The following is a 27,854-nucleotide window of genomic DNA, read 5'->3' on the forward strand; positions in this document are numbered from 1 at the left end:
GCTGTCTGCGTAGAGTTTTGAAAAGTGTAAACACACTTGCAACCGCTTTACCGGCATTGCCGTGACTCACTGTGACTTTAACAAAGTCGACGTTGTTTCGCTCCGTCGGCACCACAGCTCTGCGTGTGTGTGTCGGCAGTCGGAGCTCCGCTCTCTGTCAAGATGCAGAGACGTCAGATATGCTCGCGCTTATGCGCTCTCGGGTACCGAAATTTGGCACCGTTTGATTTAAAGTGAATCCGTCCTCGGTACTACTGACGTTATTTGTTCGGTACCCAACCCTAGTAATGAGTGGCAAATAACGTGAAGTAACATGGCATTTTATTTTGTTTAAGTTTTAACTTAACTAAGTAAATTTCTCTTCCACTTGCCCTACAAAAAAATCCACTTGTCCAGGACAAGCAGACAAGCCTTAATGTCGAGCGCTGTCACATATTTAAAGATTGTAAAAATTTAACTTGAAAAACTTTTTTTTTTAACGGCGTAGCTTAGGCGGCAGGCGTGTCTTGCTTAGGCAGCCGCCTAAGCTGCAAAGTGCTGTGGGAAACCCTGGGTTTTTTGACGTTGGAAGTTTTATTGTGGCAGACCTCGTGCCTGTCTGTGTGCAGTGGAGCAGCCGAGCAACTCAGCTGATGAATTCAGAGAGATTCAAACTTTTAACTTTTAAAATAAAACGTGGGGACTAGTTCTCCTGAGTCTCTGTCTAAACCTCCACAGATGCCGGGCCTTCCCTGAACTCAGGATAGAGCCGCCCAGCCAGTTTTCCCTCGCTGCAGGACTACGACCAGCTAGATGAGCAGCAGGGAAGCAGTGGAGCGGGAACCGGGATCGGTGAGGTCCGGGCTTTGAAGCCATTTTTTCATAGCAGCCAAACAGTGGAGTTACAACTTCTTTGTCTGTCACGTGATGCCATGGGGGCCAAAAACACATTTTCCCATTGACTTACATAGCAAAAGAGAAGTCTGTAATCAGTGGATAAATTTTTTCGAGTGTCAAAACCCTAAAATTACTTGTTTCACTATCAGAATTTGGTCTGATAACATTTCGAAAGTCTAGAAGAGCCACGCGATTAAATAATTTAATCCCCATTCAAGTTAGCGGAGCGCTAAACTAGAAGTAGGCCTGCTCTATAGGCCCCATAGTGCAGAAGCAGCGCCGATCATCTGGGTAATTTTTTTATTTTATACGAGGAAGTTAAACTTATTTGGCTTTATGCACCACTGAGCAACTCTCATAGAAATAAACCGATCGCCTCAAACACTGTATCTAGGTTTTATTATACATCCATGGTTATGAGTAGCTTATTGTGACTAATAACTGTTAGTTCATGTTAGCCAATTTACACAGCCTGTTGCTGTTTAATTGATATTCTTGGGTCACTTCGCTGACTTGATGAAACTTTGTACATATGCTATGGTTACACCATGTTTTAGCATTTAATAACATCTCTTAATAATCGCTTCTGGCCCCAGTGGTAAATGTTACACTGTAAAGTTACATAGTCTCGCTTCAACTGAAATTTTTATGAAAATTTGGACCAATCACATTCACACAATCGTTTCGTCGATCACTTTCATTATACTATTGCAGGCTATATTATCAGTTATATTAGCAAGTACTTGTAAGATTAGTATCAAGTCAAGTTCCACTGTAAAATATATTACTATAACTTTAACCTTAAGAAAGTTCAAATCAATATGTGAACAGGCATTGAGCATAAAGCTGCCTCCCCCTAAGGGGAGACTGAGATAAAAAGGTTGCGAAAATTCCAGATTCATGTTTTTTACACTCTGAGAATGACCTACGGTATTTCTTTTGAAATTGAAATTTAATATTTTATGATACAGTTTCCTTCATCCTTGTATCTTAAAAGCTTAAAAAAAGTCTACAAACCTAATATCAACCAACACACGCCATGAAGTAAGCCTCCCTGCTTATTGCTATTCATTTCTTTTTGAGACATGCAGAATCTTCCTGGGGTTGCAACCACCATCCTACACACACACACACACACACACACACACACACACACACACACACACACACACACACACACACAAACAGCTGTGGAGGCTAACAAACCGCCTGCTGGTGTGATTGTCTATAATAGTGGACACCTTGGGGGCCTTTACATTTGCTGCCTGGAGCATATTCCCCCAGAAGGAAGGGCTGGATGGTGTTGAAAGCATTTGGATGAAGCAAAAACAAGATTACATCATTATTGTATTATAATTATATATTTATTCAAATGGTTGTATGTCCCATGGAACAGGGAGATTATGGCATTGTCACCCTGGACACGAGCATCCAGGCACTCTGCAGGAGGCCAGAGGAGATTTTAAAAAGGGTTTTAAGTTCATCCAAGACCATTTTTTTCACTAGTCTTTATGGTGTCTGATGTTACTGTAATACTACTGGTCCAGAATCACAGGATGATATGTCACCTTTTCTCCACCAGTGGGACTATACAAAAGGTTTTCCTTTCAAGAGCTTGGGTCGTGTACAAGAAAAGTTTCATATTTTTATACTATGTTGGATTCACCAAATTCTCTTAACGGAATAAAAGTATAAATCACTTGTTTCAACTTCGTGAATAACACCTGTTCATGAGTAGGTGTGCGTATGTAAGGTGTGTCAATTAGCATAATTAATGCTAATAAACTAGCTACCTGCTCCACTCGATTTGTGGGCAATTTTTAATCACAAAAATCTCAAATGTATCTGGTTGATAGTGTGGTCCTTGCTAGTGATTTTTTATGAGTTCATACATTTTTGAACAGTTGAACATATTTAAACTCAAATTGTAGAAAGGAAGACTAGACTACAGGATACTACTACTGACAAGAATACATGACTGTATGACATAGAAAACTGGTCAATTTAATTTTTGAAGAAAATAATCTAATGTGAGAAAATTGGTTAAATCACTCGTTCATATGTGGCATGTAAGAAGAAATATGTTTGTTCGAGTAGTTCCTGCATGAAGCCCATTGTATTCACTGCAAAAAACAGGTCGTCTCTCAATGAAGAGAAATAATTTGGCTTGTTTTCTACAAAGATAAACACAAAGAACAGGACGTTGGCTCTGCTGTCATAACTTTTATTATTCCATTATTATTTTACTATGTGACAAACCTCCATTTTGAATTACTATTAACTATTAATTATTTTCTTTCATTCACTGCTAAAAATCCCTTGTCATTAACAATACCGTACAATGGCATCACCCTCTCTCTTCATCATAGAAATTCACATTTACATTGCTGCAGAAAATGGGACCAGCAAAGGTTAATTGATTCTCTTTGTTATCTAATGTGTTCTAATCCTTTCTGCACAGCGTGTGGAAACTCTACACTGTGGTTCATATGCTTATTCAATTAAAAAGAAATATAAGAATACATGTATCTGTATTTTCATAAACATCACTACTCTACACATTTAATTTCTCCTTCCAGCTCACATTGTGGAAGATGTTCAAGCACTGCAGCTCAGTGATTGCAGAGCAGCGGGCCAATAAAATACTGAGAAGCCTGATTTAGGTTCAGGATGCAAGATTTCATCTTTTTTCACCAAACCAATAAGTGATGTTAGCCTCAATAATGTTAATTTATTTTTTATTTATTGGCTGTAATGCTTGTTAAAATACAGACCAGTTGGCCTCAGAAATAGTCTTAAACACAATAAAAACACCTTCAATGCCAGACACAGCTTTTCCTATTCATAAACTCTTTCTAAGAATACACAAAAAAAAAACAAATGAAATCCTGCATTTTAATACTGCACTTAAAACAATTAAGGATTATGGGTTTGCTAAGCTCAATACCTTCCTGAATTTTTTTTAACAAGATGCATCTAGTGAAATTGCCCAACACAGACATACATGCATGCACGCATGCACACACGCATGCACGCGCACACACACACACACACACACACACACACACACACACACACACACACACACTCACACAAATTGTACATCAGTGAACTCCGGAGCCTTTAGCTCATGTGGAGCAACACACAAGGGGACAAAACTATTACATCATCTGCCTAAATCCATTTTCTCTAGCAGACACACACACACAAACACAAACACACACACACACACACACACAAAAAGATAAACCAGCATGGACAAGCAGGCACACACACAGAAACCCAGACATCCAATGCATGCAACCAAACTCACAAACAAGCATAGCCGAGATATGCAGGCGCAAAAACATGACAAATAGAGGACCACTCACACAGGAGCACAGACAGACTTACAGAAGAAAAGACACATAACAGGAAACACATCCAAACCCTAAGAAACACATGCACACCAGCTCATATCCCATCTCTCGCTTCATTTCTCACAGCCAATCTGCTGCTGTTGAGGCCTAACTTGCGTGACAGCAACTCTTTGATGACAGATGACAATAGATTGCTGTGAAAGTGTTCATGTAATATGTTGGTTGTACAGATGTGTGGTGACTTTAAGGTAAATTGATGGATGTTGCTGAGGCCTTGTTTGTTTATCTGATGGTTTCAAAAAGTGTGTCCTTTTCAGCCTTCACCTTGTCTAAGCAACATTACAACTACAACAGTAAAAGAATCTTAGGTTTTTAAGGAGATCAAACCACCACAAGTCAACATGACAAATAACAGAACAGATGTGTGAGAGAGGAGGAAATACTTGTTAAAGTGTTGATGAATCTGCAGCCCATATGAAAATACAGAGAAAGGTATGAGACACACATTTGGATCTAGCCGATTTCGCAGCGGAAATGTGGAATATGTGAAACCAATTCCTACTGTGTACCATTACATCTGTCAGGCAAGCTGGCAATGCAGACATAATTAATCACAACCCCAGCAGGCATAGATTTGGATTTAAAAAATGTAAGCAACTGTAACTTAAAAACCAAAGTGTAAACAGGGCATAATTAAAGCAGAACGCAGGAGCTGGGTGACAAAGGCTGAGAAATGTAAGTTGCTGCAGTGGGGAGATCTTTAATGAACAGGCTGTGAGGAAAGCAAAGCATTTTTGACATAAAAAAGAAAATGGAGTTTTTGAAGCATAACAGAAAAGTGGTTACCGCTGACTACAGAGGAAAGTGGAGCACAGCACATCATGGGTTAAGGGCTGCTCACTCCTGTGCATCGTCTGAAATTGAATTTTCCAGCACCAGGACCAATCCCTGAAGCTCAATAAAGAAACTGTAGGACTGTCAAACTGAACAAACGTTAGAAAACCTCAGGGGATTTATAACCCATGTGTCAACAACATAAACATGCACACAGTTTAATTCAAAATATAAGAAAAAATGTTTCTGAAGTTTCATTAGTGACCTAATATCTTTTTGCTGCACTAGTCACGCGAATGTCTCCAACAGAATGTGAACCTATCCAGGCTGCATTATTGATTGTCAGAGTATTGTTTGCTGCTGCACACTTTCATTATATATAGTGTTGTCTTGAGGGAGAGGAGTTTTTCATACTTTTTAGTTCCCAAAGGAAAAGAAGCCAAGTTTTGATGGGTGTGGTTAAAAGTTGCTGATTTTGCGTCTTTTTTTTCAAGATATTGTAACCGAAATTGTGAAACTTTGTATCACATTTGCTGGTGGTTTGAAGCCATTAAAGGTCAACAATGGATAAAATGACTATGTCAAAGGGTCACCCGTAATCACAAACTCACCAGATAATTATCATCTGCAGACTCTGCAGTTCCCCTCAGCTCTACAGTGCATTTAGGCATCTTTCAGCTCATTGTTTTGGTTTTATGACCATCAACTTTATGTTTGTGATTGGTTTAGAGAACAACAACAAACAACAACAACAAACAAGCCAGCCTTTTTTTCCCTATACCAGAATGTTACCTCATGCAGTCACACTTTTCTCCAGTACTGTGGCTGTAGGACTGGAAATGTGAAACTAACATAAACATGAATCCAAATGAATGCTAATGTTACTCTGTACCTACTGGATGTGTAAATAGGCAACTGGTTCGGTTGCTGACAAATTTAAATCAAAAGTTGAGAATAAGTCAATGTTGTGTTTACAGCTTGTTTTCACTGCCCCAGAGTGGCCAAGGAAATCTGCAAATGCCAGTTTAACAAGCCATTACTGGAAAGATTTTCCAAGTTGGGAACCATCTCTGCCTATGTGACAGCCCACTGTGTTGCCCTGTTTGCTGGGTATGGTCACTGGTGGGAAATCTTCTCCACTTACACAAAGTGACAAGTCCAATCTGTCTACTGAACAGCAGGGAAAACTACTTGATTCAGACAAACCTTTATAGTTCCCTTTAGTATATATTGTTTACATCCCATATGTAGCAGCTTTACAGTATCACATGTACAGTTTTGTAAGTCAGAAAAGGATGAATAAAGTAATATTCATATAATGTGAATGTAGCAAAAGCATCACAGACCCCCTATGTAGGTGAATGTGAACATACTCAATGCAATGCAACTGACTGACCTTACAGGATTTCTGGGTATTGGGAGTTAAAATTTGTCAAAAGGTTATTGCAGTTGAAGCAGATATTGTTGTTGTTTCTTAAAGAGGATCTTAAGTCAAATTCTTGAATAGTGTATGAATGTATATGTGAATTTGTCCGAATTGACAGTTCTGACTTATTCAGTTCAGGGAAACAGTGGGCGATGATTCCTAATACCGCGCACAGGTCAATGGACACCCCAAAATACCTCTTAGTGGCTTTTAGTGGTGCTCTGTATCCACACAGCGTTACAAAGTGCAGTTTGTTTTATTTTTAGATTTCAATTTTCAACTCTGGTAAAGGTTAAATGGAGTATATTAAGTAGTGTCTGCTTTTGGAGCTGGGATTTGCCACTAGGGGGAAATTCAATGTAGTTTTAGCAAATCCATACAGCAATATCAGAGACACAGAGTAATTAAATAGTTTCAGAGCCTCAGTTTAACTTCACCAACGGAAGATGCTTTAAAAACAGAGACTCAAGGTTGCATAAAAATGTTTTGCCTGTAAAACTTGCAGGTGATTTCAGACAGATACTGAATTCTGAAATCCATTGAAATTCATTGTTTTTTATGTGAAGTTTTTGCAAAGGTGTCGTGTAAATAGAAAGTTACTAAATTTTAGAGGTCACGTTGCGCAACAGACCTTTCTGCTATCTCTAGCAACTATTTTGCAAGGGCACCGTTGCTGCACCCGGGGCTTAGGGCCACCAAGGATTATTGTGATTGGTTCAAACAAACAAGCCTAAGCGTTTTTCCCCCAATCCTAGAATAGATAAGTGGTGTTACCAGAGCGTACTCCAACACTGACACAGCGTTGTGGAGATATGTCTAGCAATGCGAGACTACCTATTTACACATTCAACAGAGACACAGCAACATTTGCATTCATTTGGACTTGTGTTTCTGTCTGCCTGATGAATTTAAGCCCCAATACCCACTGTCCTTTTATATCTGTTTTGGTCTCCACCAACCCCTGAGTGAAATATCTGGCTCTCTAACTTCTAAATGCTGCACTTTCTTCACTTGCTAGTCATTAACTTTGACGGTCAGCGGTTTGTTGCTCAGCAGGTAGTAAATCAATCAATCAATCCATTTTATTTGTCCCGATCATATGTTTTGTATAGTAGCATAAAATGGAACTTCTCAAGAACTTCAAAACTATACTTTATGTAAATAAACTTAATAACTTTCCAACTCTGAAAACTGAAGTCTGAAATAAGCAATAAAACTATAATTGAATAAAATCAGTATGGTGTTACATACACATTATGTACGCACCCGGCACCGTGAGGGGTCAAAAGGGGCTTTGCCCCCTCAGTTGTATTTTCTGCCCCCTTGTTTCAACATCATACATCCATAAAACATACTAACACAACAACACAATTACTATAAGGCTAAGTTCTACTTGGCGTCTACATCGCATGGGGGCTTTCAACTACTAACAACGTTATCCCATCTGCAGCGATATTTGACACAGAGAGCGGCACTACAGCCGTCCTCTCACTTCATTAATAAGTCTATGACTTTACACCTTAAAAAAAACGCTGTGCCACCGCCAGTGGCCTAGCAACGTGTATTGTTTACATGTCTTTTGACAAGGCCGCTGCATTATCAGAAGCTAGAGCAAGATAGATTTGGACATAAGTGATGGAGAATATGATCGGGGAGAGATAAATGACCCGTTATTTTCATCAGATGAGGAATCTTCATCTGATGACGAGGAGCGCGCGCAGCTCTCCCGTAGCATCGCAGCGTAGCCGCCCTCAGACCCTGATGTGACAGGTGCCTCAGTTACAGTCAAGCGATAGCCTACACATCCTAGTTAGACGTAACTCATGTAACGTTAGCAGTTTCTAACATTAGCTTAACGTTACTGCACTAGCTAAACTTATTAGAAATATTTTAAGTGTTGGCTCAACCATTAGTGGACGGAAATGTCTACAACCAGGAGCACGCACTGGGAGAGCGCAGTCACAGCCGTGTGTGTGTGTGTGTGTTTGATCTGTAACAGCTTATAAACTGACTTTTAAATGAATTTGTCAAGTAATTCAAGTCATACTTATTAATTATTTAAAAAATAGATAAAAATGGACAAGAAATTCCATATTTGCGAGTGTTGACCCTGTTGTGGCAGCGCAGGTAAAGCCCGGGTAAATTAGTTAATTTTAGCCTACTTTATGAAACGCAATACGCAACGCAACTTTTACCTGCCCCCTTAGTCATTTTACCCTGCGTCGGGCCTGATTATGTACATGGTGTTACTAACATTACAATATATGCAGTCAGATGCAGATAGTATTATTAATAGGGATGCACCAATTGTGAAATTCTGTGCTGTTTAAAATAACAATTTGGCCGATAACAATGTTTTATTTTTCCCACTTTTGTGACAGAGAAACGAAGAAATCTTCATTGTAAAAAAATAGGCTAACTGAACTGTTTTAAAGTAATTTATCTCTTCATTACACTTTCTTTGAATGAGCACAAATTAAATCATACAAATTAATGAAGCAACCTTTAATATATCCTTCTTTTACAAGAAGAATAACTGCTTCAAAAGCCCTTTTAGCCTGCTATACAACTATTGTTACCTACTTAATGACAATAATCTATATATAATCTATCAGTACGTACACAGCCCAACAAAACCTAAAAGTTACATAATGGTCGATATCTCTGCATTGCTTCAAACTAGCGTTGTTCTGATTGTTTAGCATGCAGGCGAACATCTTGGCATTTCCAAAGAGGGCTGTGCGATCATAGGCCTTCCAGAAGCTTGGTAATCCAGCCTGGAACTGCAGTGTCTTTTTGGAGACTTTGCACAACACAGAACAAACTAGGCAACCTCAACAAAATTATTTCTGGAATTCCATTCCTACCATGTGAGGGAAGTTCAAAGCTCTAATTTGCACATGAATTCCTATTAACTCAAGTGCACTCTCAAAAAAAACCATCACACACTTGTGTCGTCACATAAGTGAACACTCACTCGCGCACTCAGACTCACACACGCTTATGCAAAAGCATAATCATAGTAGATTGTTATGGCACTTTAACTGATGATTTTTTAACATTGTGAACCTGCGTGTGTGAGAATCTGTATACTGTAGTGTGTGTAGCAGTATTGATTTTCCAGTAAAACACATGCCAAAACTGCTGCAGGATGCACCATGTGACTATACAAAAACCAATACGTGAGCTGAGTGAATTTGATTGGCCCTAAGCACATGATATGTGCTTGCCCTTACTGTGTCCCCTGTGGTGGCACACTGCTCTTAGTGTGTGTGTGTGTGTGTGTGTGTGTGTGTGTGTGCATGTGTGTGTGTGTGTGTGTGTGTGTGTTTTATAAGACACATATGGTGTGAGCACAGAGTGCCATTTCATTACTGACTGTAGAGATCACAGACATAAATCTGATTAAGCGTGGTCATCGTTATTCTTAACCTGACTTATACAGTATCAGTAACTGCCTCTACCCAGTGATGATGTTAAGATGATAAAGATGGCGATGTTGATGAAACTTAAGTCTCTGCAGTTCTTTAAAATACAGTAAAGAGAATAAAGTCTTAACTAATTAATTTCTGCCTGTTATGTAAGCGTCTGAACAATAGAATCACGCTCATACACACACAGAGCAGAGTGAGTACAACATCTACACCGATGGTTTGTGCCAGTTAAGGAGACATCACAGTCTTATAAAGTTTCTAAAAAATAAAAAAAATAAAGTGATTTTACGGCAGAACTCACCAATAGGACTTTACTTCAATCTTAAAAATATAAGAAATACAAACCACAGAGACTGTTCTCCACTGTTTTCACCTTTCATCTTAAGGTTCTGAGTGCTTACACTCAGGCCCTGGTTTTATAATGCCTCTGCAGCAAACTACCTCTGATGTTCACAGTGATTTTTATACAGCCATCTGAACCAACGGGTACACTGGTTTTTCAACATTTCCTTCTCACAAACCCAGAATCTAATATGGGTTGTTGAGTGCAGGGACAGTTTACAGCTTCCTAACACAAAAACTAGGTCTTGAACAGCATGTCTGATTATGCACAGTTATGAATATTTTATGTAGATATTTTTTCTTTGGGCTGGTAAGTAGACAGCGAGTGTGTGGGGAGGTCAGAACCACATGGGTTGACTTTGTTTTACCCAGGGGGAATAATTACCTTACTCACTGAAAGCAATTGTTCAGTTTACACAGAAATGCAACTTCGGTCGAGCAGACGGGCATAATGAGGAAAATAAACTGTCATGTGGAAATAGATTTACTTAATTGCTGCTGATTGTCAGACTGATTTTAACTGCAAATGAAATGTATGTTATTCAAGCACAATATCTTTTATGAATATTACTGTTTATCTGCCATCCAAATATGTTGTGGCCTGAATTTAGCTATTATTTGCATGCACTGAGTGAGCATGATAATAGCCAAAATCCTGGCTGAGGTCAAATTCAGGATAAGCTGTTTAAATGCATCTTCACATTCCCATCACAGATGAGCAAAGAGAATATTTCAAACATCACCATGGAAACAAAAGAGACACACTACAACATGAGCTTATCTAGTGAAAAAATTAAGGTCATTTTAGGGTTGTATCACCATGCAGCTGTTATATCATCATACTCAGATGGCTCTTATGAGCTTCTATTTCTTATTTGGTGATGAAATATTGCGTTGGCATTTACCAGTCAGCATAGGCAGTATTAAGCAAGCATTTTGTGGGGTATTTTGTCATTATGAGTAATCATTTTGGGATTGGGAAGATCTGAGTAAGAGAAGAGAGAGGAATCTGTAGAGATGAATCAGGTCTGGATAAGCTCTGGGAAAGGAGACCAGGTTTTAGTGAATTGGTTTAAATTGTGGTCGCTGATAACTTTTCATGAGGGTCCACGGATACTATCTGCAAAGTTTCAAGGAGATTGAAATCATGGCCTAGGAGGAGTTCAAAAGAATGTAAAACACATGAAAAATGCATAAATTAAAAATGTTCGCCTTCCAGTTGGGCGGAGCTAATGAAGGTAAATTGGAAATATGTCTGCAACGATTAGAGCAATATGTGTAGTAAATCTGGTGAATATCAGAGCAACTATGTCCAAGTTAAGGCCTTCCACGCATTAGGGCGCGCTATGGAGCCCGCTTACAGGTATGGGTCAAATCGCTGTACAATCTCGCAAATCTCCCAGGTGTTTATGTGGGCGCCAATTTTTGTGAGTTTTCGTATATATTGAGGCCGTCAAAAATTTACCCAAGGGCTAAAACCAATTAGGGGGCGCTATAGAGCAAACATACCACTCCCAAGCCTAAATGTGAACTCAGATCAAAGAATTTACTATTCTGCACATGGCTGTCCAAGTTTGAGAGTTTTCGTGCATCCTAAAGTCATCACACAAGTGTTCATAAAATGAAAATTTTCGCACGAAAACAAAGATTGCCGACTTCCTGTCGGATGGAAACATTTTCAAAAAAATGCTCCGTGGACTTCAAGATGAGACCTATGTTCCCCCAAAATTTGGTATATTAAGTTCTAATTTTTTTTCCGAATCATGCAAATCATTAGGGGGCGCTATGGAGCCCCCTGGCAACACCCGAGCCCAGAACTACAGAACTTTGTAGTTTTCGCCAGGTCTGATGAGTGCAAATTTTTGTGAGTTTTCCAGCATGCTAAGCCCCTCAAAAATGCGAGTGACGCGTCAGAATAATAATAATCTGTACAAAAACAATAGGTTCCTCGCACTTCGTGCAAGGCACCATTGGGTAGGCCCAATGGTGCCAATGACTAGGGCACTTTTGTGCTTGGGCCCTAATAATCTCTACAAAAATAATAGGTTCCTCGCACTTTCAGTGTAAGGCACCATTGGTGCCTTGCACTTTCATGCTCGGGCCCTAAAATTTGTGGTTGCCTAACAGAGAGATGGACGGGGAGAATATTGAAAATAGTTGTAATCGTTTTTAAATATGTAATAGTAACTTTTTGGGTTGAAATTAGTTTAGTTTTAGTAGTAAGGGAGGAGTGAGGTTGTGAAAGTTATGGATATCAATTTGCTCTTTTATGGTCTCTTTAAACTGTATGTATTGGTAGTGACTGCAGTGGGGTAAGTTTTGTTTGTTTAAAAAGTTCATAGGTCATGAAAGAGCTGCCACTGAAAAGGGGCCTCAGGCTGGTTACTCCTTTCTGTTTTCATTCAGGGAAGTTGATGGTTTCCTTATTGATTTTAAACATAGGGTTATGCCAGATAGTGTTGTATTTGAAGCAGCTGTGGTTTTGACTGATTTATCTATGAATGCAATATTTTGAATGGGATGATCCTTACAGATGGTCTGTTCAATATCAAGCCAGGCAGAATTGGAGTTGTTTGTCCAGTGTCAGATGAACGAAAGCTGTTGAGAGAGGACGTAGTGGTAGAAATTTGGTGCATCGAGCCCGCCATATTGTTTGGCTTTTAGGAGTGTAGTTATTTAGATTCTGGGCCTTTTACCTTTCCAATAAAATACATAGACTGTTGAATTTATCCAGGTCTTCTTTGATGCTATATAGTAATGTAAAATTCAGTTTGAAAATGCCATTTGGGTTTGTTGAAACATTCCAAGGTCTTAAATTGATTGATTGTTTGGTAATATGGTAGGACCCCAGCCTCAGCATCCCAGTTGGAATGGCATAGATGCATAATCTCTGATTTAGCCTAGTTAATAGAGTAGCCAGAAATCAGATTGTGGACTAATGGAAGGGAAGTTGAGGGATTTGTTAGATATAATAAGATGTCATCAGCATATAGACTGATGTTATGGTGTGAATTGTTTTTAATGTCTGAAATGCTGTCATTCTGTCGTATGGCTGAGGCGAGTGGTTCTATCTAAAGGGCAAAAAGTAATGGTGATAATGGGCATCCTTGTTTAGTACCTCTGTTTAGGTTGAATGATCTAGATATTTGTCCTAGAATATTAATCTAATTGATTAAGTAGGAGCCAAAGCCGAAATGGTTTAATAATGAGAAAAATGAAGATAAAAAGGCCAGTTTACCATGTCATACGTCTTTTCAGCATCTAATGCTGAAAAGGAATGGTGGCAGGATGTTTAATCTCTATATCGGTTTTGGTTTTATATAGATTAATTATGTTGAATAATCTTTGCATGTTTTCTGAGGAATGTCTCCCTTTGATGAAGCCAGTTTGATCCGTGTGTATCTTTTGAGCAAGAACCCACAATTGTGCCAGGGATCAGCAGATCAGACTCTGGTTGCACTGGGCAGCTTCCAGGTGTGAACAAGTGTAACTGTGAGTGTGATCAGGGCATTCCTGAAAAAAAAGGATGACTTTCAGTGAAACCTCCCTGAGTAAAAACAAAAAATAAAATATTGAATGTAATCAAAGGTTTTGCAGAATAGTCCAATATCAACAGTCTGTTTGTATTAAACCAACAGTGTATCTAGATTATCTAAACCACTTTATTTGGAGGTAAAACTGAAGGTGCAGCACACCCAAAATTTAAATACTAATCCCACAGGAAAAATGTGATAACTATTCAACAATTCCTCCAACAGTTAAAAATGACCAATACAAACTGATTTATTGTTAGCAACGTCGCCCTGTTCTTAGATCTTAGCTATCAACTTGGTGAGTGCTGAATATTTATTATCGATAGGAACGACGGCCAAACTACAAAAATAAGACCCATCTTTCTGTAAAGCCACTTAGACAACTGCCGCAGTGAATCAAGCTTACTACTGAGTAGAATGCTAGAAAGAAGAAAATGCACACAACTGTGACTTCAAGGCCACATGATAGATCAGATACATAAATGGAAAGATACACACACACAAACACACAGCAGTGAGTGAGTGATGAAGTGAAGGAGGGAGGTGAGCAGCTGCAGTGATACATGGTGAGTTGAAGGAGAGGAGGCCAAGCAGCTATAAATCCTTCTCTCTCCCAGGCAACCCTTAAGAAGCAAGGGCTGATTACATTTTCTCTCCCCCTTCTTTCTTTTTTAGATGCTACAGTAGAATTGAATCCATGCTGCTTGCCTGTTGGCTTGTTTGGAGAATGAAACAACCTCCTGTGGATGTGAGGAACTTATCATCTAGCTTTAAAGAAATAAAAAAAAAAAGCCTCAACCCTTCAAGTTTCAGCTAAACTTGATTTCTCACAAAATGCTCACAAGCTGGATTGCTTTTTCTGTGTGCTGGATTTTCTAAAGCAGCTGATTTTGAATTGAATAGTGCAACAATTTGAGACCAGGCTTGAGTGAACAAACACACCTTGAAAACAAGACCGCGGAGTGAGTCCCGGTGCAAAAGCAAAAGCAGTCTTTTGAAGGAGCACTCCACAATCATTCTGATTATATAAAAGCCCTCCAAGTACAGCATGGAGTTCAGACAAAAACAATGTGTCTTGTTTGTGTTATTTTTGTTTTATTTTATTTTAGTGACAGAAAAAAATAACTTCTCCTGTGGGCAATGGACCCACAAAAGCATGTAAGTAAAATTCCAAAAGCTTTAATTGAAGCACAAACAAAACTCACAGGAAACAGTTTCCATATCGACATGCAAAGGGGAACTCCAAAAACAGGAAATGGTCAAACTCAACAGGAATCAGGAACACAGGTAACTAGGAAACCCACTCAACCACTGTTCACAGAGGAAGCAGATGATCTCACACTGAGGTGAGTGACAAATGGGCTTATATACAAAAAAAAGACAGGGGCGACAACGAGAGCAGGTGCAACACATTAGGGCGGGGAAAGGTAATCACACAGGCGGGAAAGCAGACAAAGACCAGAAAGTGAACAGACCTGAAACGAGACAAGACTGTGAGTATCAAAATAAAACAGGAAATGGAAAACCAAAGCAGGACATGGCAAAAATTGGTGTGTAATAGGCAAAAGGCCACATTGTATGAAAAACTAAATCCAGAAGAAGGATCAACTCATTCCTTACCCAGTCCCTCCAGGATTTTGCGATGTCAAATTCACCCAATCACCGTGACTTTGGTGCGACTCGCAATTTTGACCAATCACTGCAACTTTTACGCAAATTTGACCAATAACCGGAGTTTCCCGCGACTTCAACCAATCCCAGCAGTCCCACGTGCCAGACTTTACGTCAGTATAATGTGACTCTGAGAGCCACTGACCAAGCGGGAGTGAGAGAGAGCTTGTTTCCGATATGAAGATGAGACTCGAACATCTCACATTTACCAACAAAATGTACAGCGAAAGACCGTGCAAAACATTTCAGTCCGTCCTGCCAACCTGTATACATTTTAACATCAATGTACGCCGTAACGTTTTTTCACTCTAAAGTCAGCGGCTGCTATTTCAATCATGTCTGCTCTCTGCAGCAGGCGGAGGCGGGGCTGCTGCTCATACAGTCCCCCCGCTACTGACGGACACACACACAAACACACACAAACACACACGGTAGATGCAGGAAAAACCGCAGATGAGACGACACGATGACCTAAATTGAGGACAGCTACTCTCGTTATTGTAAGTGCAATGATAAGTTAAAGTCCAATAAGTAGCTACTTTATCAAACCGTATGAATGTGTGTCCCAGGCCAGGTTAGGAAATTAACTAACAATGTAAAGATCAACAAGCCACTGACACGTTCAAATTTTATTCATTCAATAAATTATTATTTTTTGTCTTAAATCCACCAGCCATTTTCATATTATACCAACATTTGCAGCATCCTGAGGCTTTTTGGTAAGGTTACTAGGAAAACTCAGCCCAGAGTAGTTTTATTCTCCCCGAAACAAGTTTCCTTTTTATTTTTAAAGAACGATACAAAAAAAAAAACTTTCACTGTCTCCCGCAACTTCATTGCAACTTTTATCGCAATTTTTTACAAAAGCTCCCGCGAAATCAGGCATTTTGGGCCGCAAAAATCCCCAAAAAAAGGCAGCGAAATCCTGGAGGGACTGCTTACCTTCTTTCTGTTGTATACGACTAGAGTCTTAGTTTTTAGTTTATTTGAATAAATACAGCAATTGCAGAGCTGATGATGATAATGCTAATGATGGTGATGACGACGATGGTGCAGTTATCGAGTGAGGACGTTGAGTCAGGAAGTCAGCTTCTTTCACTCCCTCTTTCTCACGCTGTCAGTCTTTTCCACAGGTGACATTTCCTGTGTCTTCACTTCATATTAAGCCAATCAGAAAATAGAACTTCTTCTGTGCTTGTCTGACTTCTTTCTTTCAGCGCTGTCAATCAGTCTCTGCACGCCCTTCTCTAGAGGGAAATTTTCAATTCCAGGGTTGGGATCGAGGGAGATCATTTGTTGCCTATACAGAGGTATTTGCCACCTTATGAAAATAATTTCGCGCACCCCTCTCTCTCTTCACGTTTGTTACTTCTGTATACCTTCTCTTTAGTACATAGCCTACCTAAAGGGATTGAGTATCTCAAACATCTGCAAATCAACCCAAGACTACCAGTATTACTAGATAGTAATTGGGGTGAATCGACCCCTTAAGTAATATACATTTTCTTCTTTTCCTTTATTACACACAATGCAGAGGTTCATTGGTCAACACACAGAGTAATTGAAATGTGGCACCTTTCTTCCCTTACACAACATCTAGGGGGATGCACACAGATGTCTCTAGTTTACTGCAAGGAGCTAATTACCTGCACACTTCTGCATGTACAAGTCCATGCTGTAAATGCCCTATAGACACATTAAGACATACACACTGCATTTCATGACACTAAACAGACTCCATATTGTGTACCTTGTGCACACATGAATAAAGGAGTGTTCTCATGTACATCAAAGTGCTTCTTACATGAAAACAATTAACCTTCCTAAAACACACCACCAAAGAAACATGCAACCTCTCACAGCCCCCACAGATTACAAGAAATACAAAGTGTGGCAAATTTGGATTATAAAAATCTATTTATTCAATCGTGCTTCTGCCTTCCCGTATGATTTGTAACAGAGCCCTTCTATGCATAATGTATTTAATGTACAAGCTGAGGAAATATTTATGATCTGAATACGTAACCTCTTTCCCCCTCTCTGACTTGAGGTGTATAACAGCTCAGATAATGTAAGAGATGTTTAGCCAGGTTAGTTTGTTCACAGTCACAAAAACAATGTGAGCCAGAGCTGTAACTAAAACAGAGTTGTGTCAATCACATCATTAAAGTTTGTCTTCCTTGTATAATAAAGCTGCTTCCCTGTGTTTCTGACTGTCAACATTGAGAGGAATGACAATGCTACCAATAGAGATTTTCAACATGACAGCAGGCGTCATTACACATTCTACCTGCAGTGCAGAAGAGTCTCTGAGGTACAGATGCGTCATAAACGACCTAAATTGCAAAGAGGACGTACAACACTATGAGAAAAAGGAGGCGTTTGGTAAAAGATTTGCATTTTGTTATGAAACGTCCCTTTCTTGCAGCACATTACAGTATTATTAACAGGGATTATTTAATAAAATCTCCACTGCCTTCCAATGTCAGAATGTTCTCATGGTTCTGGTTTAAATCTGTGTGGGATGTGATAGCCAAATCTCCAACTTCTTGTCAGGGTGAAATACTCCAGCAGTGCATAATCAAAGAGGCACAAAGAAGTACAGAATGGAGTGCAGCTGAGCAGATTGATGCAAAAGGAGCAACTGCTGTTTTAACGCTGAGAACATGTGTGGGGATGATGCAGTACTTGCCCCCCTTCTGCCTATGGGACCACATGCATGATATTTTGCCTAGGATCAATTCCAGCTAGAATCCTTCTCTTAGATGGACTGCTACACCTCTGATCATCTGAGCTCCTCAGATTAAGGAAAAAATGGGGCAGTATGGTGACACAAGGACAGTTGATGTCTGAGCATGAGCAGCTGGCATAAATTAAAGCTGCAACATGAAACGTTTATCCTTCAGTGCGTTTACATGCAGTTTAAAAAGCTGATTATATTCGGGTTAAGGCAATACCCCAATTTCTCAAACGCCATGTAAACACCTTATCCCGGTTAAAATCGGAGTTCTCATAACCCGGTTAACAGAGGTAGAGAACTCCTTTAGTAACAGGGTTATTCCGGTTATTCCTCCACGTATACACTTTAACCAGGCTATGATCGGTTTAAGTGGCTGCACATGCTTCAACTGCCCCTCCCGTTGCTATGACACCATACAACAAAACAACGTTACCCGAATCAGCGGCAAAAAGCTTGCGGTCTGTCTGTTTTTTAGCTAACGAAGTTAGTTTGCTAATTTCAACCGACACTGGTTACAGATAACGTTATAATGAGCCGAACAAGATGTCAGTCATCTGGCGGGAACATTACTGTCCTACGCTGTGACAAGAGTGTGTAAAGGAAACATTAAGTTGCTAAATTTGACTAATTTAGTGATCGGTCTGTGTAATTTTGACGCGTTATTATGGATCCCACGTAACTTCTAGGCAAGTCACGCCCTACAAAGCAGGCCCATTGGTTGGGGTTAGGCATTGACCTTGAGTGGTTAGGATAGCCGATTGGTCAGGGGATAGGACCTGAATAAATCGGGTTACGTTACTTAGTGTAAGCATGGACGCCTGGCCAATAGTAGCGTGTGAATGCTATTGAAGGGCGGGTCTTGCCTAGAAGTTGCGTGTGTTCCATAATAACGCAATTTTGACATAGGTCAACTGGAAGAAAAAGCGCTGTGCGTTGGCAGAGCACCACCTACTGTACCGGAGGTAGAGTTACTCCTGCCATTTTCTCCATTCTTCCCTGCTCATGTATAAGGGAAGAACTAGCATGTCCCGGTTATTCACTTACCCCGGTTATTGCTGTGCATAAACACACTGCTTGAGGCAGTCATAGTATTGATAGTGCTGTTCTCCTTACTCAGGTTTCTGCTCCAACGCTTGTCACTCATCTTGATGAAATGTCTGCCAACATCTAGTGTGAGGCTGAGTTAACCAGCAACTGTAAAGCCTCAATAGGTGCTGCAGCCAAAAGCAATACTGACACTAATAGTGTTTTGAAACATTTTGCTTCTCTCTACTTTCTTCTGTAGTTATTGCTATATGTTCACTGCTCTGTGGCCGAAGCCACAGCTGCTTCTACAACAAATGGTTCATACAACCAAACATCCCAGCCAAGCCAAGTCCATACAAATATGGGAGTTTATGTGATTATGGAATAACTATTTATGCATACTATACCAGCCCTGGGAAATACTTGCTTTTAATTGACTGTAATGTGTCTATTATGCCAGGTTCAAACTACACAATATATATACGTATATATACTTTTTAGATTTTTTGGGGGACTTTTATGGCCTTTATAAGACAGCTTGAAGAGAGGAAAGGGGAGAGAGAGGGGGGACGACGGCCACGGATTGGGCCTGAACCCGCAGCTGCTGCCATGGACTCAGCCCACATGGGGCCCACACTCCACTGGGCGAGCTAGAGGTCGCCCCCAAACGACACCATATTTTTGTCTGTTACAATGGTCACTCTATCAGATTAGGCGTTTATAGAGTCATAAATCCTTAAATCAACAATTCTTCTGTGCAGGTGCATTGGAAACATAAGTTTCCTTAAGAAATGGTGCTGCTGTAGCAAGAGCAGAGTGAAGGATTTTCCTTTTTTCAATTCTGTAAATATTAAACAGTGGACAGATATATTGTTTAATTTATTAACAAGTTATTTCCTTAAACAGCTTTCATTTTTAGCAAACATCTGTCAAACACTAAATAGTGCTTTTTGGGGGACTATTTTCCACAACAGATTAATACACTTTTGATGCACTTGTGGCAGCAGGGCGATGTGTCTATTTAAATAAACTAGTGGGGGCGCCTCTGACCTGCAGCCCTTTGCTGCATGTCATTCCTCCTTTCTCTCCCCTTTCACATATTCAGCTGTCCTGCATTATCAAGGCCTAAAATGCCCCAAAAAATCTTTAAATAAAAAATAAACTACAGTATGTGTGTGTGTGTGTGTGTGTGTGTGTGTGTGTGTGTGTGTGTGTGTGTGTGTGTGTGTGTGTGTGTGTGTGTGTGTGCGTTCATGTTAATAAAGAAACAACATTCAATAACTCAACATTTGAGCTATACGTCAAGCTTTGACAATACAGACAATACTGCCCTTGGGAATAAGATCAGTTCATTGATGGTTTTGGTCTTTTCATGGAATTTGTTAATAGTAATAAAAATACAGGCTATCACCAGCCTTATTCTCCAATCATAATCATAGACTGCATTGAATTAAAAAAAAAGATTACTTTTAGGTTGTCTTTGTTTTGTTTTGTTTAATAGTTAAGTGACTATCTTGTTGTATATTATTGCTCAAACAATATATGGATCATAAGTGTTGCTATGCCTGTACCATACTTGGTGAATCACTGTGCTTTATTTTCCGATGTTTGGTGACATAACCTTCCTAATACATCTTAAGATATATGCTTTGACAAAAAATAAATTCAGCAGAAATGAACTGTGGCTTCAACAACCTTTCAAATTGAATTTTGGAAATGTTATTTACTTCAGCGCTGAAGAGGACACAGCGGCGCATGCTGCCATTCATTCAATTTGTCGAGGTTTCTAAACCGTAGACGATCGTGTCTGAGCAAGAATCCTTACGAAGCCAAGTAGCTGACATCAAATAAAGCAGGTTGTAGCACAGCAAGCGTTCTCATCTGTCGACCATCATCAAAGTTCCCATCACATCTGACAGTCTCTATGCATTAAACACGAGTTTGGTGCTTAAAGGGATATTTCACCGTTGGAAAGATAAATATATCTTTAAATTGGGTCACTTATGTAGTAGAAATGTGAAATTTTTTTAGAAATTGGTGACTTCTAGCCCGAGAAAAGTTAGAAATATGTGTTTTTGGCTCATGTGGATGAAAGACACCAAATCCCAGAATGCACTTGCTTCGCTGCTTTAGCGTCTACTCCCAAGCCACGCCTACCGTATACAGTGAGACAGTCAACTCAACTTTAGTGTGTTTTATTGTCATTTCAACCATATACACAAAACAACGTTTCACCGTGGCTCAAGTGGTTACACAATTAAAATATATAAAAACGACATTATATAAAAACGACATACGAAACAGGCTACATTTAGTGCACACACATTATATGCTCCGTAAAGTTCAGCTAACACATAGCTACTAGCATTAGCGCTTGGTGGGCTGTATCACCGAGTATAAACACAGCCGTAAATTTGCGGGGAATGTAGAATGGTCGGCATTTAACAGTCACAAACTCCACCAGCAGTTTGCAGTTAGTTGGATACAAGCACCCTATTTCTGCACCAGACAGTCCGTGTTAACACAGCCCACCTCCACTAGCTAGTCTTACTCGGCGACAGAGCAGCTGGCCTGGTAGCTGGATAGTCCGATACAGCAATGTTTCCACAACAACAAAAACACAGCAGTCTCTGAACTCGCGTTGGGAGTTTAGTTGAAGTTGGATGTAGTCCAGTTTGTTGTCTAATGAGCAGACACTTGCAAGCAGGATTGATGGAACAGGTGGCCGGCTAGCGTTAGCTTTCCACCGGCAAACTCGTTCAACGTTCCCCGCTGATGATGTCCCTTTACCGGCCAGAGGCATTGAGCAACACCGCTGGTCTCCATAGCAGGCAGGCGATGCTGTGTATTCCGTCTGTAATAAAGTGTCCTGCAGATTCTCTGATCTGTACCAATGTACAGTATCCCGGTGGTACACGGTACCCTGCGGTAGTTTGAATGCACATAATTGTTGTTCTAAAATTTCCTTTGGGATGAATAAATCTATCTATATATCTATCTTTCTGCTGAGAAGCCACTAAGCGAGGATTCAAGATGGCTGACACTCGTTTTGGTTCGTGAATCTTCGGAGAAAGACGACAGTCCAACCCCCTATGGGCGGGTTGAAAATATGGCTGTAGTCAGGCTGTAGTCCATTGCCTCTGGGCAAAAAATCTTCCGATGACGTAAAACGACGATTTTTGCGTCATCGGAAGATTTTTTTGCCCAGACCCACAATACAGAGATCTCTCATCTCAGGGGGACATGACGGAGGGAAACACAGTGATTAAAAAATACTACCGTGTTTCTACTGATACAAAGCTTAATGCTAAATCGGTGAAGTATCCCTTTAAGTGCACCATAAACCTTGTGGAATTCGCTGCAATTATAAGTCAAATACTAAAAATTGACATATGCAGGAAAACACACAATAAAGGCATTTTCCTTTCACATTTAGTAAATCTCTGCAAAGATAGATATTTAGAGATTTTATCCTTTACATGATCGGAATGAGGCATTGTGACACAATGCTGTTTCCAAATCAGCTTTAACAGTGTAAAAGCTCTGCATATCCGGATCTCATCAAGTTCACTGTGTGTGACTGTACTGATATGAAGCAGCAACACGCAATATAACACACTCTTAATGCCAATCTTTACTCTGAGCTGAAATTGTATTGACCCTGTAATCACAATTTAATTCAACAATCAGTAAGTCTGAATCTGACTGATTGTCCACTTTCGTTCTTGCTTTCTTTATTGCTTTCTTTCTTACTTACTTTCTTTCTCTCTTATATAGGCAGGTAACAACAGCTGTAATACTGCTTTTCGTCTTACTAGATGCAAGAAACTTTTTGTGGGCAGAATCTCAACTTTTAATCAGTTTCACAGAGCACAGATTCTCAGAGTTCTGATCCTTAGCCAACTCCTGCGCTCTCAGAAATCTCAGGAGACAGAAAGGAGCCAGGACATGCTGCACCTAATCAGCAAAATCAATCTCTTTAATTGATGGCAGCAGATAAATGATGATCAGCAAAGGATTTATCTGTGACTTTGTGGCCTGCCATTCAATTCCTCACTGTCCCGGCCAGGTTATTAGACTCTAGGGGTGAGTCTGATTCCTTTTCAGCACCTTTTCGGCAACTAAAATGTTATTCACTTCCATTTATCGGGGTGGCGGCAGAAATCTCACATACCTCAAAAGGCAAATTAAACCCAAACTATTTGCATGGCAAAATACCACTAGAAATAAGTGCATACATTTGTTTTTGATTAACATTTTGGTGAAATGACCCTTTGACATTGTTGCCCATGATTAAAAATAGTAGCTAGACTGGTTGCCAGTGTCTTTTGTGAAATGCCATTCATAGAGGCGCTAAGATGAAATGCGAACCCAAAGTTGACAAATGGGTTTGGACATTTATTTTCATAATTTTTAGGTATTTTTACTTATTTTTTGATCAGATAATTCTTGACTTAGATCAGAAGTTTGTGCTTGTTTCATTTCATTTTAATTTGTATGCTGTTTTTTTGTAATTTATCATTAGACTATCTAGATAGATATAAACACAAAAGCTGTGAGAGATGGCTCTCTTTATTACAGATTATGGAAGGAAAGATATGAAAAGACAATCTACCATCTTTCCACTTGCTCCTGTTCATTTTGAACAAATTAGTTACTGGCTGCAGCCCAATCATTTAATATTCCTTTATTGCCCAGAGCCCTCTAGACACCTCTGGTACATCTAAATTATGTGTTTACCTCCAAATGTGTGTAATAGATGTCAAGTATAGAAAGTGGTGACAAAAGGGTCACATACACAAATTATGTTTAATTCTAAGAAAACGACGATGTGCCGATGTGGTAAGTGACTCAGAGATGACCAGAAATCCGGATATTTAGCAGCTGGGAGGATTTAAGTTCAGTTCAAACCCACAAATCAGTGCTTTAGAAAATGGTTTATCTGCACTGGTGTGTCATCTGACGCTGATTATTGGGCAACAGACTCTAACCTGGCACTTACTCAGATGTTATTTCAATCTCTGACTGACAAACACAGACACACAGTGAGAAAAGCACTAGCTGCAGATCTGTTCCCATGGTAACATGGACCAATAGATCTCAGCTATTGACTGAGGATGAAGATCTTTGTAGACCTATTTAAGAAAACACACACACACACACACACACACAGGCTAGGCATCAGCCTCCAAAACATCCTTTTTTGTTATAAATGGAGATGGAGAATACAAAAAAAGGTTTTCTCTCTAAAAGACATGAAACAGCTGAATGCTTGAGAAACCAGGTAAGAGAAAGAAAGTCAAATCTCCCCAAGCCATGCTATGGAAAAGCTCGCTCTGACACAGCAGTATGATATAAAAGAGGATATGTTGTGTGTGAGTGGGTGATTTACTTAGATTTAACTGGGGAGGCTGGACAGATAAACTGTCTTTTTCCAAATAATTTGGCAATCTTCTCCATATTCTGTATTTCTGCTTTTATTCTCAAAGCTGTGCTTAACAAGGGGGTATGCATTTAATGCATGTGTGCTTATCATAGGGGTACAGTCTTTCCTTATTACCCTCAAATAACACCCTGAATAGTGTTGGCATGTGTTATTACGATTAGCCAGTATTTCATTGTTTTGCAATTTGAGAGTTAATGAGAAAGGTTGTTGACGTGGTACTGAGGGAGTCTTCTTCTGACTTTCTAACTCTCATTGTAAGTTAGCCAGTCAATCACTTATATAATTATCAAAATATAAAATAGCAGCAAGCCAACAAAGCAGCCAGTAAACAGTTCAACAATTTAATCAGACCTGTGAATTGAATCAAAATCAGAAAAGGACCATTTGTTCTGCTTTCGCCCTAAATTACTCAATTTAGGAAAATGAGAGTGATAAGTTTCTTATTTTATAAAGCATTGAGTACCCTGGGTGTTTGTACATGGAGAGTTTAGGCAGGATAGATTGTTGTGTGGCACCGAATTATGTTTGCCTAAGAAGGTATTATTTGTTGTCCATAAAATGTAAAAGAAATGTAATGTTGATAAGTGTACTTAAAAAGAAAGCTTATATCCTATTTTGTTCTTTTCTTTTCGGTTTGGGTGGGGGTTGACATTGCTTTTTTGTATTTGTGGATTACTTGTATTTTGTTGCAGCTATGATACATACAGACTTGTAATATATTTGTGTTGTTTTGGTTTTATTGGATCATTATAATTGAGAAAAGCTAATAGATATATATATTTTTAACTTCTGCAGCACCATGTCTAACACTGAAAACCTTCCACAGTTGTCTGTGAAATGTGGCATGAGTGAAACACAGTCATTATTCCTGGAAAGAGACAAGACATTTGACATTTAAGTTTTTTAAATGTCATCCTCAGTGCTGCCAGCACCAACATTAAAATTCCATTTAGCTCCAATGTGAGTTGGCATGAGAAGTCTGAGAGGCCAACATCTCCAAACCTCTGCAAATAAAACTAAAAACTAAATCTAAACGTGCAAACTATCTACATTGCTAGTTACCAATAGCCTATGGTTAAGTGAAAAAATGTTGTTATTGTTATTTATTTATTTTAAATAATGTGTGTGAATAAATCCTTTAATAGCCTTGCATCTCTGAGCAACTGTAGACCTGGCTTAATTGGATTCCAAATGAATCTTGGATGCATTTACATCTCCATTTTGTGTATGTCTACTTCTTGTAAAGGGTGCTTTATTATTTTGGGTGTATACTTATGTCAGTTGTATATAGGCCTACTTAACTATCCTTGATGTTAAATTGTTTTCAAGAACGTGTCAAAAATTGAATCAATGCAAACTATGTGCAGTCATGGCCTCCAAAGTTTAACCAACGCAAAATGAAAAGCAAATGACAAACAGTGACGCCACGAGGTTGGTTGTGGTTGAGGTTATGCAGCCAGAAAGCTTAGTTGAGCACCTTCCAGTGCTTCAAAAAACATTAAATATATTCCTTTAATGATATCTCTCAGGGAATCAAATACTACAAAAATAATAATCAAAAGAGGGATGTCAAAAGAGGGATTAAAAGATAAACTGCATTTTGTAGTCAATATTATATAAACATTATTACAAACCCCTGTCTGTTTACTGAAGTACAAGAATGTCATGTCCTCTGTACTCACTGTAAGCAATATGACTGAAATACGTAAACGTCTTTACTGCTATTTTTATGTTTTCCTCGGATGGCTGTGGAGACATGGAGATCATAAATTATGAATCTGTGCCACTATGAAACGTCCCCTATGGATGGTGTTCGAGAGTGACGACCTCGGGCCTCAAAGCAAGAATTAAAAGTTCCCTCCTTAATGCAAAGAAGTGTGGTCCACTGTGTGCTCCGGCTTAGTGTCTGGGGACGTGACTTCGGTTAGGGCCTGTGTGCTACTACACTGATTATTTAAATACAACATAGACATATATAAAGCGCAGTCAGAACATCAATCCCCTCAGAGAACATCCCCAGACGCGTCAAAAAGGATAGCCATATGGCCTAGAACACTGTTGTTTCATCACGTATAGGCTATACATCAACAGAGGTGAAATCGTCCACACACTGATCTTCTCCTAAACTGGCAAATCAAGAACTGCATAAGGCTAATAATATGGTAAATTAAGCGAGCTTGAGACTGGAATGGGAGTCTGAACACCCAGCGCCACTCAGGCTGCCGGACTTGTGGTGTTTAAATGGTTTATTTGTATGATGACAAGGAATAAAGGAACAATCTTACAGGTTGGATAATAAACACAGCATCAGTGGCTTACCGTCAGCGGCCAAGGAGCTCTGCAGCATCAGCATCAGCACCGCGCCGATGGTCACAAACCACCGGGCCAGCATCCCAAACAGCGCTCGCGTCCTCTTCCCGTTACTTGGCGAACAGACGGCCACCATCCCCGCATTCAGGATCCATGCCCTCGGAGAGGAAGAGTGGAGGTCTCCTTTATTTTTTACCCCTCCAATCTCGGGGTCACTGCTGCCGCTGTCGGAGAGGAGCACATGTTTTGGAGCCATTGGTCAACCAATTAATCCTGAATGGAAAACAAACGGCGCTGCTGTGGCGAAAGGCATCCGATAAACCTGCCCCTGGTGCGGACAAGCAGGGCTCCGCTCTCCATGAGCCTGCTGGAGGCTGTGGAGATTAATAAAGGAAACAAAGAGATTTTTCTTTTTCGTTTGCGCGTCTCACTGTGTCTGTGTGTACGCGCGCCGTGTGTGAGGTCTGTTGTCCCTACTGCGACCGCAAAAAGCGCTGTCCAAATCTCTGCTGGCAGCTGCATCAATACGAAGATACAATACCGGAAAACAGCCTATGCTGTCTTCAAAGTAAAAGCGTTCAATTTCTCTGGAAGTGCATTTGGCATAGGGGCACTTACTGCTAACTTCATAGTTAAGTCTGTTCTGTTCAGTAGCCTAGGTTATATCAGCTTAACAGTTGTAGGCTATAGTTCCGTAGTTCTGGGCAGTTTTTAGTCTTAGAAGATCGTGATTAGGATGATATGGTTTTGGAGACACATTTCTTAAAATTACAAACTTGGGGCATGGAGTTTGAAAGAGGTAGGAGTTTTCCAGGCAGGTATGCTAAAGCACAAAAAAACGCTATAAAGCTGCTGCC

At 39.8% G+C, this 27,854-nt stretch overlaps 1 protein-coding gene across 1 annotated transcript in view; it reads right to left on the reverse strand.

Annotated features, from left to right (window-relative positions):
* Positions 1-27,253, reverse strand: part of kiaa1549la (KIAA1549-like a) — a 248,641-nt gene extending 221,388 nt beyond the window's left edge. The window contains exon 1 of the mRNA XM_078258059.1: positions 27,007-27,253. Within this exon, the coding sequence (XP_078114185.1) occupies positions 27,007-27,253 (247 nt within the window). The remainder of the gene's footprint in view (positions 1-27,006) is intronic.
* Positions 27,254-27,854: the final 601 nt, after the last annotated feature.

This window comes from Sander vitreus, chromosome 8 (genome assembly GCF_031162955.1).
Source record: "Sander vitreus isolate 19-12246 chromosome 8, sanVit1, whole genome shotgun sequence".
NCBI lineage: Eukaryota > Metazoa > Chordata > Actinopteri > Perciformes > Percidae > Sander > Sander vitreus.